The sequence below is a fragment of the Sebastes umbrosus genome, chromosome 14 (assembly GCF_015220745.1).
Source record: "Sebastes umbrosus isolate fSebUmb1 chromosome 14, fSebUmb1.pri, whole genome shotgun sequence".
NCBI classification, from domain to species: domain Eukaryota; kingdom Metazoa; phylum Chordata; class Actinopteri; order Perciformes; family Sebastidae; genus Sebastes; species Sebastes umbrosus.
In genome coordinates this window covers 26091481-26103601 of record NC_051282.1, presented here as the reverse complement: position 1 = coordinate 26103601, position 12121 = coordinate 26091481, and the positions used below count along the sequence as shown (strand labels likewise).

The following is a 12121-nucleotide window of genomic DNA, read 5'->3' as shown; positions in this document are numbered from 1 at the left end:
AAGATAAAGGCATTTTAATTTTGTTCAAACACTACAGTGTGCCTTAGATTATTTTTGAGGGAGACTTGCATCTTGTACTTTTTTCCACCCATGCAATGAGCCCTTCACAAGACTGAATGAGCCCAATACACCTGAAGGATCCAAAGAGCACCTGTATGTGATTACCACAGAGACCCAGCAGCGCTTCTACTCCATTGTCAACATAATGTGTAATCATCGATTCAATGATAAACAATTCAATATCATCGATGCAAAATGAAAACATCTATACATACCTTCATCTTTCAAATACCCCTTTGTTTTGAAATATCCATGGCACGTCTGTGTCACCAATTTCAGTCTAAGAGCACCTCCTTCCTACAGAGCCCAGTAATAGAATTGTCAAATAATATTTTAGTTGTTTTTGTGAGTTAATATAAATGTAACTGATTGTGTTAAATGGGCATATGATATAGATTAATATCGATCACAGGCCCGAATTGAATCGAATCAAAATCGTATCGTGGAAGACTTTGTGATATCAGAAAACATCGTATCGCTGTACAAAGAATCAATATAATATCGTATTGTGATGAAACCTGTGATATACACCCCTAATAAATACAAGCTGAACTGTAATACCACCAAGTAAACCTAACTTTGCCAACTACCATCAGACAGGACTGAGTGAAATAAGATTTAGCAAGCTGTATCCCACCACAGATATTAAAATTATTATTCTAGTCTAGTCTAGCCTGACAAAGGAAAGGCATTTCATTACAAAAAGAAATATGGCTCACACAGTTAGGGCTGTAAATCACACGTTTTATCATAATACAATTTTATATCAATTCTTTGGACAGCGATACAATTTTTGCTGATATCAAAAAGTCTTCCACAATACTATTTTCATTCTATTCAATTCAGAGGCCAGCGATCAATATGTGACGATATCATATGCCCATTTAACACAATCAGTTACACTTATATCAACTCATACAAAGCAACTAAAATATGATTTGACAATTATATTACTGGGCTCTGTAGGAAGGAGGTGGTCTTGGACTGAAATTGGTGACACACACGTGCCATGGGAATTTCAAAATAAAAGCGTAATCTTAAAGATGAAAATATGTATTGATATTGATGATATTGGATCATTGATCATTAAATAGATGTATCGATACAGATCGATGTTTTGTTGCACTCATACATACAGCTTTTACAGCATCATTCCAAACTTTTTTTTTCTAGAAAGTAATCCACCAGTTTAGTTTATGTTCCAACAATTTCATTCACAGCATATACTGCATCTCCACTGATGTGACAGATATTAAAATGTGCTATTTCCAAGCCTGGCAAAAAAAAAAAGATCACTTCTTCTTCGTCCTGGGGTTACTGCTACTGAACATACTGATTCCACGAGGTCTGACTCCTACAGCCTCCGCAGTCACTCCCGGCTGCTGGTACACTTTGTCCAGAGTCGTCTTCTTTATGGCAGCTGGGGAGATTTTCTCTTGGTCGGCCAAAAACTGAAGTTCCCTTTTTGGAGGGAACACAAGAGACATTTACAACATAGTATGAAACATACATATTTAGCACAACATAGTACAGTAGCGTAATAATAATCCCATCACTTGGTAACCTGGGAAGGACAAAACTCTCATTGCAACATTATTTGCATATAGCTCCATCTACTGTCTGAATTATAAACTTCAAAAGAAATATATCACCCTTTGGCCATTTGAATATGACAATTAACTTAAAAGCATTTCTTGTTTATCCCTGTGACAGGGAATATGATTTGTTAGTTTGTTTGTCTCACACTTTTTTTTTTTCTTATCAACTTACCTAGTCCTGACACAGGAGGCCTCTACAGCTTTGATGAGGAGGCTGCGGAAGCCACCGCTCTCTAGGACATGCAGGGCGTGGATGGTGGCGCCCCCTGGTGAACACACGTTGTCCTTGAGCTGCCCAGGGTGTTGGTCTGAGCTTAACAACATTTTAGCAGCCCCCTTTTAAAGAGACACAAAGGGAGATCCACATTAGATCAACACAGTATTGATGTCATATCCAACTTGTATCTTTTATCATGATACTGTGTTTTCTAGGGCTGCCCCCTCTTAGTCGAATCGGTCGTTTTGGTCTTAGTCAGCTAAGATTCTTGAGACGATTAGTCATTTTTTATGCTTATTCATGCTGACAGACTTACTTCCAAGAAACTTATGAGCACATCTCTGGTAAACACAAGATTTAAAGTCGCGCTTTTGGGTGATTCTTCGTGGAGAAACTCTCCACAAAGAATTTAATCTATCGATTAAATTAAGTAATCAATTTGTTTTCGAAATCGTGTGAGTGTTTGTCGACTAAAACATTCTTTGGTCAGGACATCCCTAGTTTATTTAGACTGTGTCTAGAACCAAGCAAGACAGACAGCAGCAACCACCTGGCGAAATTGTATCTGGATTTATAGATTTTACAGGGATAATATATGTTAGACTGACTAATTTTCATATGCATCTATCACAGCAAAACTTGAAAAACTTAATTAAAACCACTTAAACCAACAGTAACATAATAAAACAAGAACCAAAAACATCCAAGAAAGCAAACTCATAAATGTGTAAAAGAAAATAAAGGTAATACCAGCAGGGCTTGGGCTCCGAGGCGTACAGCAAGTCTCCTGGGCAGGCCCATTTTCACTCCACCGTCAGCAAGAGCTTCTACAGCTGTAAACGCCTGCAAGACCACAATCATAATTGTTAGGTTGATTGAATGAGGGGAAAACAATCCACAAGGCTATTTTTTTTCATAATTCCTACAGGTAAGGAACAATTGTAAAACCCATTCAACGTTATTTAAATGACTCACGTAAGCGGGACCGCTGCCGCTGAGGCCGGTGACGGCATCAATCAGGTCCTCTTCCACCTCGATGCAGTATCCCACGCTGGCCATCAGCTGCTCCAGAAGCCTTCCATCCTCCACTTCTGCATGGGTGCCCGTGGCGTACACAGTGGCCCCCTCACGCACCACCACCGGAGTGTTTGTCATGCACCGCATCACCTTCGGATCAGGGCGATACTGCTGCAGCTTCTGTAGGGGAACGTAGTAATGCACTGAATGAATTGTCCTGAAATTATGTAGTTATGGTTTTTAACTTTAATAAAACTAACATGGATCAAAGTTTATGCACTAGTCGATGGAATAGTTGGCATTTCATTTGCTTTACTGCCATGTAATATACAGACTTTATTCAATGGAAATGCATGGCTGTTTCAAGTTCAAGCAGCCAACCAATGTCATGTTACAACATGTGACTGTTCAGCCTGAGGGGTCTGCAGGGAGGGAGTGCCGAAATACTATGAGAGCCTCATGTTAAAGTAAATAATAAAGCCAAAATTTCACAAGCATCAGCCATCATCTAGAGCTGAGAGGTCCGTAAAAACATGATTGATGATGATTAATACCATGTCATATAAGATTTACAAATCATCAGGGGTATCGATTGTCATTAAAGCATAGTTTATAATGGTCTCAAAGTCTGCTTTAAAGTAAAGTGACTTGACTTTTGCAGATGAGTAAACAAACTATACAACCTGTATTTCAGGGCTGTCAAAGTTAACACCATAATAATGCATTAACGCCACTAATTTCTTTAACGCATTAACGCAACTTGTGATTTTTAGGTTGTGGCGACTAGCTAAAGTGAAGATACTGGCATCATATGAAACTAGAAAACGTAAGGAATCCATTGGTACCAACCATGTCATACTAGGGGTTGTGAAGGAGGTTAAACAACGCTCCAAACTTACACTAAATTTTGACGAGGAAAAACTGGCATGGCTATTTTCAAAGGGGTCCCTTGACCTCTGACCTCAAGATATATGAATGTAAATGGGTTCTATGGGTACCCACGCGTCTCCCCTTTACAGACATGCCCACTTTATGATAATCACATGCAGTTTTGGGGCAAGTCATAGTCAAGTCAGCACACTGACACACTGACAGCTGTTGTTACCTGTTGGGTTTCAGTTTGCCATGTTATGATTTGAGCATATTTTTATGCTAAATGCATATTACATATTACAATATTTGTCATTGTTTTGTGTTAATTGATTTCACAATTAACTATTATTATGCGATTAATAGTGATTAAATATTTGAATTGATTGACAGTCCCACTTTATATACATCTAGGTTAAATACTGTACATGCTCTAATGCTTAATTGTCCAAGATATTGCCTTATGATTAAGTATTGAGTGGAAAAATATATTTGATTTTGTCAATATTGTCCAGCTCTGCTATTAACAATCTGTGTTCAGTCAGTAGCATGGGAAGACAGACGGCTATGACTTGCCTTCTCTATAGAGCTGATGGTGACTCCTGCAGCACAGGACACAATAAGGTGTCGGTCTTCGATGTCTGGTCCAATCTCGTCCAGTACAAAAGGGATGATGTGTGGCTTCACAGCCAGGAAGAGAACATCACTTTTGCTCACCGCCTCTTTGTTGCTGCTGGTGAGATTGACACCCATTTTCTGTACAAATGACATCTTTTTAGTACTTTGTTGGGACAGAAATAGACATGGGAATTCAAGGAATGCTTGCAAAGGAATGTTTTGTTCCTTGAAAAACCCCACAAATATATTCAGAATTAAATAGAATTATGGGAATAAAGTCATAAGTTTAAAAGAAAAAAAGTCGTAATATTATAAGAATAAAATCCTAAATTTAAGAGAAAAAAGGTCGTAGTATTACGAGAATAAAGTCATGTTTAAGAGAAAAAAAGCCGTAGTATTATGAGAATAAAGTCATATGTTTAACAGAAAAAAAGTTGTATTATTATGACAATAAAGTCATACGTTTATGAGAAAAAAAGTCATAGTATTATGAGAATAAAGTCATAAGTTTATGAGAGAAAAGTCGTAGTATTATGAGAATAAAGTCATAAGTTTATGAGAGAAAAGTCGTAGTATTATGAGAATTAAGTCATATGTTTACAAGAAAAAAAGTCATAATATTATGAGAATAAGGTCATAAATTTAAAAGAATAAAGTGTTTTGTACCTTGGAAACCCCACAAATATATTCAGAATGAAACAGAATCACTGATGGAGAACAGTATTGTTCCTCTCTACAGTACCTACCCTTAGCCCCTGTACTCTGGGGAGATCTGTGTCTGGGCAACTGGCTGTGATTCTGTGGGTGGCAATCACGCCTTGAAAGGGTACAAAATGTCCAGAAATCATTTCAGTGTCTGATTGCAATCAACAACATAAAAAAATCTGAATAATACAAACATGGTGTTTTAAAAAACTCACCTGCAGCTGTGAAGCCTCTCACCAGAGCGTGGGCCAGCTGGCCCGCACCTATGAAGCCCACACTCATCCTACCTGTGTGTGTGTGCAGAGTTGAAAACATTAATAGCACGCATAAAATCCATTTTTATTTTTTATCTCAACTAAAACAGATGATTGTCTTCGTCTAACAACTGGTGTGCAGCTTGTATCCTCTTGTTTACTGGTATGTTGTGCTATAGTAGTAAACAAACTCTTACTTCCTTATTAAGCGAGAAAAACAACATTCCTAAACACACAGTGACAGATATTGTTGTACAAGTAAATACACTCATAGAGGAAATACTTACAGATAAACGGAAGAGACCCTAAGTTGACCAACTCACCAACTCGATGTGAAACACCTGAAACTACAACACTACGTGTCCTCCTGGCTGTCTCTTGGACGCTCTACTGTACCTGAGGCGATAAATGTAACTGACAAGCGAGAGAGCCAATGAGCTTGCGTGTTTAGGAAACACGTGACACGGTCGACCAATCACAGCAGTGTTGTAGTAGCTTTGGGGGCGGGTTCTATTAAAAGCTGTTACATCAGGTTGAAAAGTTTGAGGAATGATAGTAGTGATGGGAATTCCGGCTCTTTCTAGTGAACCAGATAATTTGGCTCAGCTCACCAAGAAGAGCCGGCTCTTTCTTCTACTAAACGGCTCTTCATTTTCTGCCTTTTATAGTTCAGCCAAATTTTTAGCGCTGTTTTGACCTATGATTAGTATGTGTGCAGATGTATCACTTAAATTATTCAATATAATTACACTAAACCTTATAATTTCCAGAATACCATAATTTTACATGCTGCTTCGTTTCCGACTGTCACTCATCTTGTCTGCTATTCGTGCACCACACTCCTCTCTCTCTTTCTCTCCTCCTCTTCCTCCTGCTCTGTACCTGTAGACCGTCAGCGAGCCGCGATCCCCCACCCCTCCCTGCTTGATGGTATGATCCTTGTCTGTCATCACCTGATTGGTCGCATGGACGTCATTAACACAACATTTAGTCACAGTCAGTGCATGGAGTAGATAGATAGATAGATTGATAGATAGATAGATAGATAGATAGATAGTAACTTTATTGATCCCGAGGGAAATTCAAGTTTCCAGCATCACAGTTCCACAGTGCAAAACATGTTAGTAAAAAGGCAGTAAAAAAAGTTAGTAGTGCAAAGTACAAAGTACTAAAAAATATAATAGATATAAAAATACAAGGAGATGAAGATAACTGTTAAAACTGAATATAGTGCAGGGTAACGGCTGTGATACAGGACTATTAAAAAAGGGAATATAGTGTAAAAGAGACTGTTAAAAATGAGTATAGTGCTGGGTAACTCCAGTAGCTTAGTCTATGAAAGTGCACTGTATGCATTATAATCTGTCCGTGGCGCAGAGAAAATTATCCTATCATTCTGCTTTGAATTAATAGTAAAAAATAAAAAAAAACAGCTCTCGGACGGGAGCCGGCTCTTATCGTTCACTTAAAAGAGCCGGCTCAAAGAACCGACTCGTTCGTAACCGACACATCACTAATTGACAGCAGGATGCTGTACTATCATCATCTACTAGAGGAAAGCTTGGAAGGCATGGTGGTGGTGGAGACTATTTTTATGGGAACGGAGACAAAGTAGCCTGACCCAGAAAACCAAACTTCACCCTAGTTAAACAGCCTGGAGTAAGTAGGACTAATGTTTTGGTGCTTTTTTTTTATCTTCAGCATCTCCTGCAACACCTGTACAGTTAGATTCCAGTGCTTGTCACCAGGGGGCTTAATTGCTAGCATCTAGCTAGCTTAGTGCTAACTCACAAAAATGGACACTTTTTTTAAACTAAACTGATAAACAATGCTTATAATGGAAAAACAGAAATATTGACATATTATTGGCATGGAAAAGTTTGGGAACACCTCCAAACTTTTCCATGCCAAGGCTCTCCAAATAGCATCAGCTTATGGCCGGGGCCCTCCTTTTGCAAGATTGACAATACCATGACAAATGATAAAAAGATAAATACATAAAATAAGGCTGTCAATCTATTAAAATATTTAATCGTGATTAATCGCACATTTCTTCTCATCAAAATGTAGCTTAGTTCGAGATTTGTCAAGTATTTAACACTCTTATCAACATGGGAGAGGGCAAATATGCTTGCTTTATGCAAATGTATGTATATATTTATTATTGTAAATCAATTACCAACATAAAACAATGACAAATATTGTCCAGAAACCCTCACAGGTACTGCATTTAGTATAAAAAATATGCTCAAATCATAACATGGCAAACTGCAGCCCAACAGGCAACAACAGCTGTCAGTGTGTCAGTGTGCTGACTTGACTATGACTTGCCCCAAACAGCATGTGATTATCCTAAAGTGGGCATGTCTGTAAAGGGGAGACTCGTGGGTACCCATAGAACCCATTTTCATTCACATATCTTGAGGTCAGAGGTCAAGGGACCCCTTTGAAAATGGCCATGCCAGTTTTTCCTCACCAAAATTTAGTGTAAATTTAGAGCGTTATTTAGCCTCCTTCACAAGCTGGTATGACATGGTTGGTACCAATAGATTCATCAGGTTTTCTAGTTTCATATTAAGGTATCTTCACTCTAGCTTTAAAACTGAGCCTGATACAACGTAAAAATCACAAGTTGCATTAATGTGTTAAAGAATTTAGTGGCGTTAAAATGAATTTGCGTTAACACGTTATTATTGTTAACTTTGACAGCCCTAAAATAAAATAAAACTTTTTAATACATTTCCTTACTTTTATTAATGCAATAACAATTACATTTGTTTTTCAAATCTTTAATAATTCCATTAGATTCAATATTTCTGTTTTCCATTAAGAGCATTGTTTGTCAGTTTAAGTTAACAACATTCAACAACAGCTACTGCACTTATTTATTTATCCTTTGCTTTAGTGACACCATTATCTGAAGTACACATATCCTAACATATTAATGAGAACATTTAACATAATGTGTGTCTGTTGTAATGATGTAGGCTAACATTTTGACTTATTTTAATATATGTAGTAGTGTTTTGTTTGCTTTCCACATGTAGAGGCCCACAGAAGGGAATCCAAATAAAGCCAAAAGTTTTATTTTTCAAGTAATGGAATACACATGTATGTGTGATGCGTTAGCTATAACATATTTAACACTCGTCAGGTCTTTCAAAAACATGTCCATTTTTGTGAGTTAGCACTCGCTAAATTTTATGAGCAGCTTCGTGGCAGACGCAGAGCCCCCGTGGCGGCACCCCACTTTGAAAATCTTTGGATTAGACCAACGCATTTTGGCTTGCAGCCTTCATCAGGGTCATCATAAAACATATTACAAAGAACATTTAAATAGTGTATGAAGTAGACAGATGGAATACTTGACATTGATAAGTAAGCCTTTAAACTGCTATATATCTCACCAGTTTGATGTGGAAGCTCGGGAATCCATCAAATATTCTTTTCAGGAAACTGTTTTCTAACACTGTACAGACAACATGTAATTTATCAGATATATAAATGACTGTAGTGCACTATCAAATATTGAAATATGTTAATTTGATTTAATTAGGCTATGAATCAAACGTACTTTAGCAATCAACATAACCACCAATTTCAATTTTGATTTGAACCTTTGCCAATATACAAATGAGATTTATGATGTCACTGTGTAATAGAGGAGTCCGCTGTCTTCTGAAAGTTGAGAGTGAAGGTTCACATATCAATTAAGACCTAACGTAAAGGATACAGAAATCAAAAAGACCAACAATTTGATATTTTATTAAACATGGAACATATCAGAAATATAGCAAAAGAATAGATATTATACTATATAATTGTGCTTATTCTAAATAAAATACAATTTTATACTGTTTTGACTTCAAAAATGCATGTATCAGATACATTTAACATTCAGTGGATGACAGGAAAAGCCTAATGAACTTCAACTTTTGGCATAACATAGATGAGGACAAAATCTGGAAAACAAATACAGCAAAATGGCCAGAAAGCCGAAACCAAAAGCTATGTTCAGTGCACACTGTAGACTTAACATATGCCATCCATCTCTATGAGATACATCATCCATTTTACTGTTTACATACATTTTAATACATATATTAATACATAAATAAAGTGTTCAGCCTCTGTACTCTGACTGACATAACACTGTTTTGCTATTCTAAATCCCACAGTCCCATATGTCCATCCTGTTTGCGACCACCAAAGGAATCTGGAGCAGAGGGATGTGTTTGGTGCTGAGGTGGACGTATTTCCCAGGGTCCTCTGTGGCAAAGTTGCTGAGATCAGCTCACCGGCGCACCTGGCGGTCTCTCCCTGGTAGGTCACGGCAGAACTAAAGCCTTTTAGAAAGGGGTAATACTGTCTGACAGTCTAGATGAATACTGATAATAGAAAAATGCCACACATAGATACGACGCCATGAATCTATGGATCCTGACTGTGGAGAGCATGATGTGGCCTCAAAGTTTCTTTATTTGTCTTTGAGTCTAAACAAACAGTCTTTAGGGAAGGAGAGTTTTTCAGACAGCCGAGCTGGAGACAAAGCGAATCCTCTGGGAGTAAACAAGGTCTACAAAATATAGGATCATGTTGACGTTGGTGAACACTGCCACCACCAGCTTGCTGTCCCAGGGACATTCTCCGCGTGGGCAGCCCTCGGGGCGAGTAGTGGCGCCGTACTTTCTGTCAAAGCTGAAGATGGGCCAGATCAGTGCGGTACTGAGGTAGAGGATCACAGCGAAGAAGGTGTAGACAACCACGAAGCGATCGAAGGGGAACCGCAGGGCAGAGGTCCTACCGGAAACTGTCAGTACGACCACTACCACGGTGACGGAGAAGCACAGGCTGTACACCACCACACAGTACTGGGTGGCAATGTAGAGGGTGTACTCGCTGTCATTAGCCAGGGCCCCGAAAATAATGCAGGCCACAAAACCCTGGACTACCTTGAGTAGACCAGACACAGTGGCCATGTAGCCCACCACGGCCCCCGGCTTGGCTCGAGTCAGGAACACCTCAGCGCCGTAGGGGAAGCAGCAGAGGCTGGAGCAGACGGTGACAGCGATCTGGTAGATTTGGGCTTCACAGTCCTCGTCGGGGCACTCCGTCTGGAGGAAGTAAACCGGGTAGACCACGGAGGCTGTGATGTACATGAGCGTCGCCAGCATGGCAAAGGCCACGGTGAAGTTATCCCAGGAAATGGGCATGCACGCGTGGAGCCGCGTGATGTCCAAGGTGAACACAACCAGCGTGACCGCGAAGCAGAAGCACCACACGAACATGCAGAAGATCCCATAGGTGGCGCTGTAGCCCGCGCCGTGGGACACAAGGGCCATTATGGTGCAGCCGAGTAACATCTGGCACATTCGGGCTGCACCTAAAGGTGACAGCACAGCGTCTTTGTTGAGGTAGTGTCCTCCATGAGAATCCATGGTGCGGGTTGTCTCCCAGGAGCAGCTGTTTTTCTTGGTGACGTCCTGTTCTCTGTCTCGGTGTCCTTGTGGCCGACTCACAGACCTCACCCTTTCCTTGGTTGCCTTTTTATAGCTGGTCCCTAATTACAAATGTCTATAATTCTTCCTTTAGCTTGCTTTGTAATTACAGTGCGCTAAAGATCAAGTCACATTTATACACTGTTATGTAGACGTTACAGTAGCTTGTAATAGTAAAGGATATTTATTTAGACTCTTTGTAGATTCTTTGTTTAAAGTAATATCTCTACTTGGCTGCACAGTCTAGAAAACACAGAATATAATTTCTGTAAATCATATTACGCTGGTATCCGTTGTTTTTATTGTGTTTTAAAATGTTTTAGAGGTTAAGAATTTGCTCCTGGTCTTACTCAAAGCTGTAGCGTATGTCCTCCGAAATCTCGCTTTTCTGTTGCTTGCTGTCTTCAATCACCAAGTTGTCCAGTGTATCAAAAGTTCAAAGTGGAGTAAGGTCCTCTAAAAGTCACATCCAGTGATCAATCTTCCAACAATAGCCCCCAGTGCCGAACAGGTGGACTAGTTTGTTGTCCCGTCAGTCAACTTCCATTACTCAGCGACTCGGTCCTTGTAATTTCTTCACTGTAGGCCCTTAGCTGCCCGTCAAAATCACTCAAACCGTTGGCTCTGTCTCTCGCTCTTTGTCTTGCTGTTTCTGTCTCCTTTTGCCTCTTGGATTTGGTCTCCCACTCTTTCTCGCTCACATAAACACACACCCTCTCCCTCCCGTGTGTGTGTGTGTGCACTCGGTGGATTGCAAGGGGTTGGTTGTTTAAATGAAAGTTTGTTGCCGAGCCCAGGCTTACAGGCCTCGCCAGCTCTATAAATAGGGGTTCTATATTCCACAGTGGGGTGGGAGGCTGCATGTGGCAGGCAGTTTGGGAGTCGTATTTCTAGGGAGCACCCAGAGAGGCTGAGTCAGTCAGAGCACCCTCAGTCAGAACCTGGCATTTATACGCAGTGTAATGACAGGGAGGGGAGGCTAAGACTCCCATTAGAGGCAGAAATTACATACAGGTTCAGAGGCATGATTATGCACGAGTGAGTGATGCATGTTAGAGGGAAGTGGAAATAAATTAGTAGTTACTTAAAATACTTTAACCTGTGATATTAGTACGCTGTGATTTTGAGTTACAGTGTGCAAGGTGAACATTTTTTTTTACAGCATGTGAAGTCTGGTATATTCCAGCTAAATCCTTTTCCACTAATTTGCTGTATTTGAGATTGGATGAGGGAAGATGACAATTTCAAAAACCAAATTGACGAGTATGTTGACTCTGCTTTTTA

The 12121-nt window shown here is 39.6% G+C and overlaps 2 protein-coding genes and 1 long non-coding RNA gene across 4 annotated transcripts in view; 1 reads left to right on the top strand and 2 right to left on the bottom strand.

Annotated features, from left to right (window-relative positions):
• Nucleotides 1–365: 365 nt before the first annotated feature.
• LOC119501003 (pyrroline-5-carboxylate reductase 1, mitochondrial-like) lies at nucleotides 366–5777 on the bottom strand. Of its 2 annotated transcripts, none has more exons than XM_037791072.1 (9): nucleotides 5663–5742; nucleotides 5301–5372; nucleotides 5127–5197; nucleotides 4339–4518; nucleotides 2851–3072; nucleotides 2626–2718; nucleotides 1831–1994; nucleotides 1340–1521; nucleotides 366–424 (listed from the first exon to the last, which is right to left on the bottom strand). In XM_037791072.1, exons 2-8 carry the CDS (start codon nucleotides 5365–5367, stop codon nucleotides 1353–1355), a joined length of 966 nt encoding a protein of 321 aa, XP_037647000.1. In that variant the 5' UTR covers nucleotides 5368–5372; nucleotides 5663–5742; the 3' UTR covers nucleotides 366–424; nucleotides 1340–1352. The 2 variants fall into 2 exon arrangements, with proteins under 2 accessions (XP_037647000.1, XP_037646999.1); XM_037791071.1 differs by having other exon boundaries at nucleotides 407–425; nucleotides 5627–5777.
• Nucleotides 5778–9084: 3307 nt separating this feature from the next.
• Nucleotides 9085–11639, bottom strand: LOC119502207 (myeloid-associated differentiation marker-like protein 2). Its single transcript, XM_037793037.1, has one exon. It carries the CDS (start codon nucleotides 10775–10777, stop codon nucleotides 9866–9868), a length of 912 nt encoding a protein of 303 aa, XP_037648965.1. The 5' UTR covers nucleotides 10778–11639; the 3' UTR covers nucleotides 9085–9865.
• The window catches only part of LOC119502208, a 59935-nt gene continuing 57206 nt past the window's right edge, over nucleotides 9393–12121 (top strand). The window contains exon 1 of the long non-coding RNA XR_005210020.1: nucleotides 9393–9662. This is a non-coding gene — a long non-coding RNA (uncharacterized LOC119502208). The remainder of the gene's footprint in view (nucleotides 9663–12121) is intronic.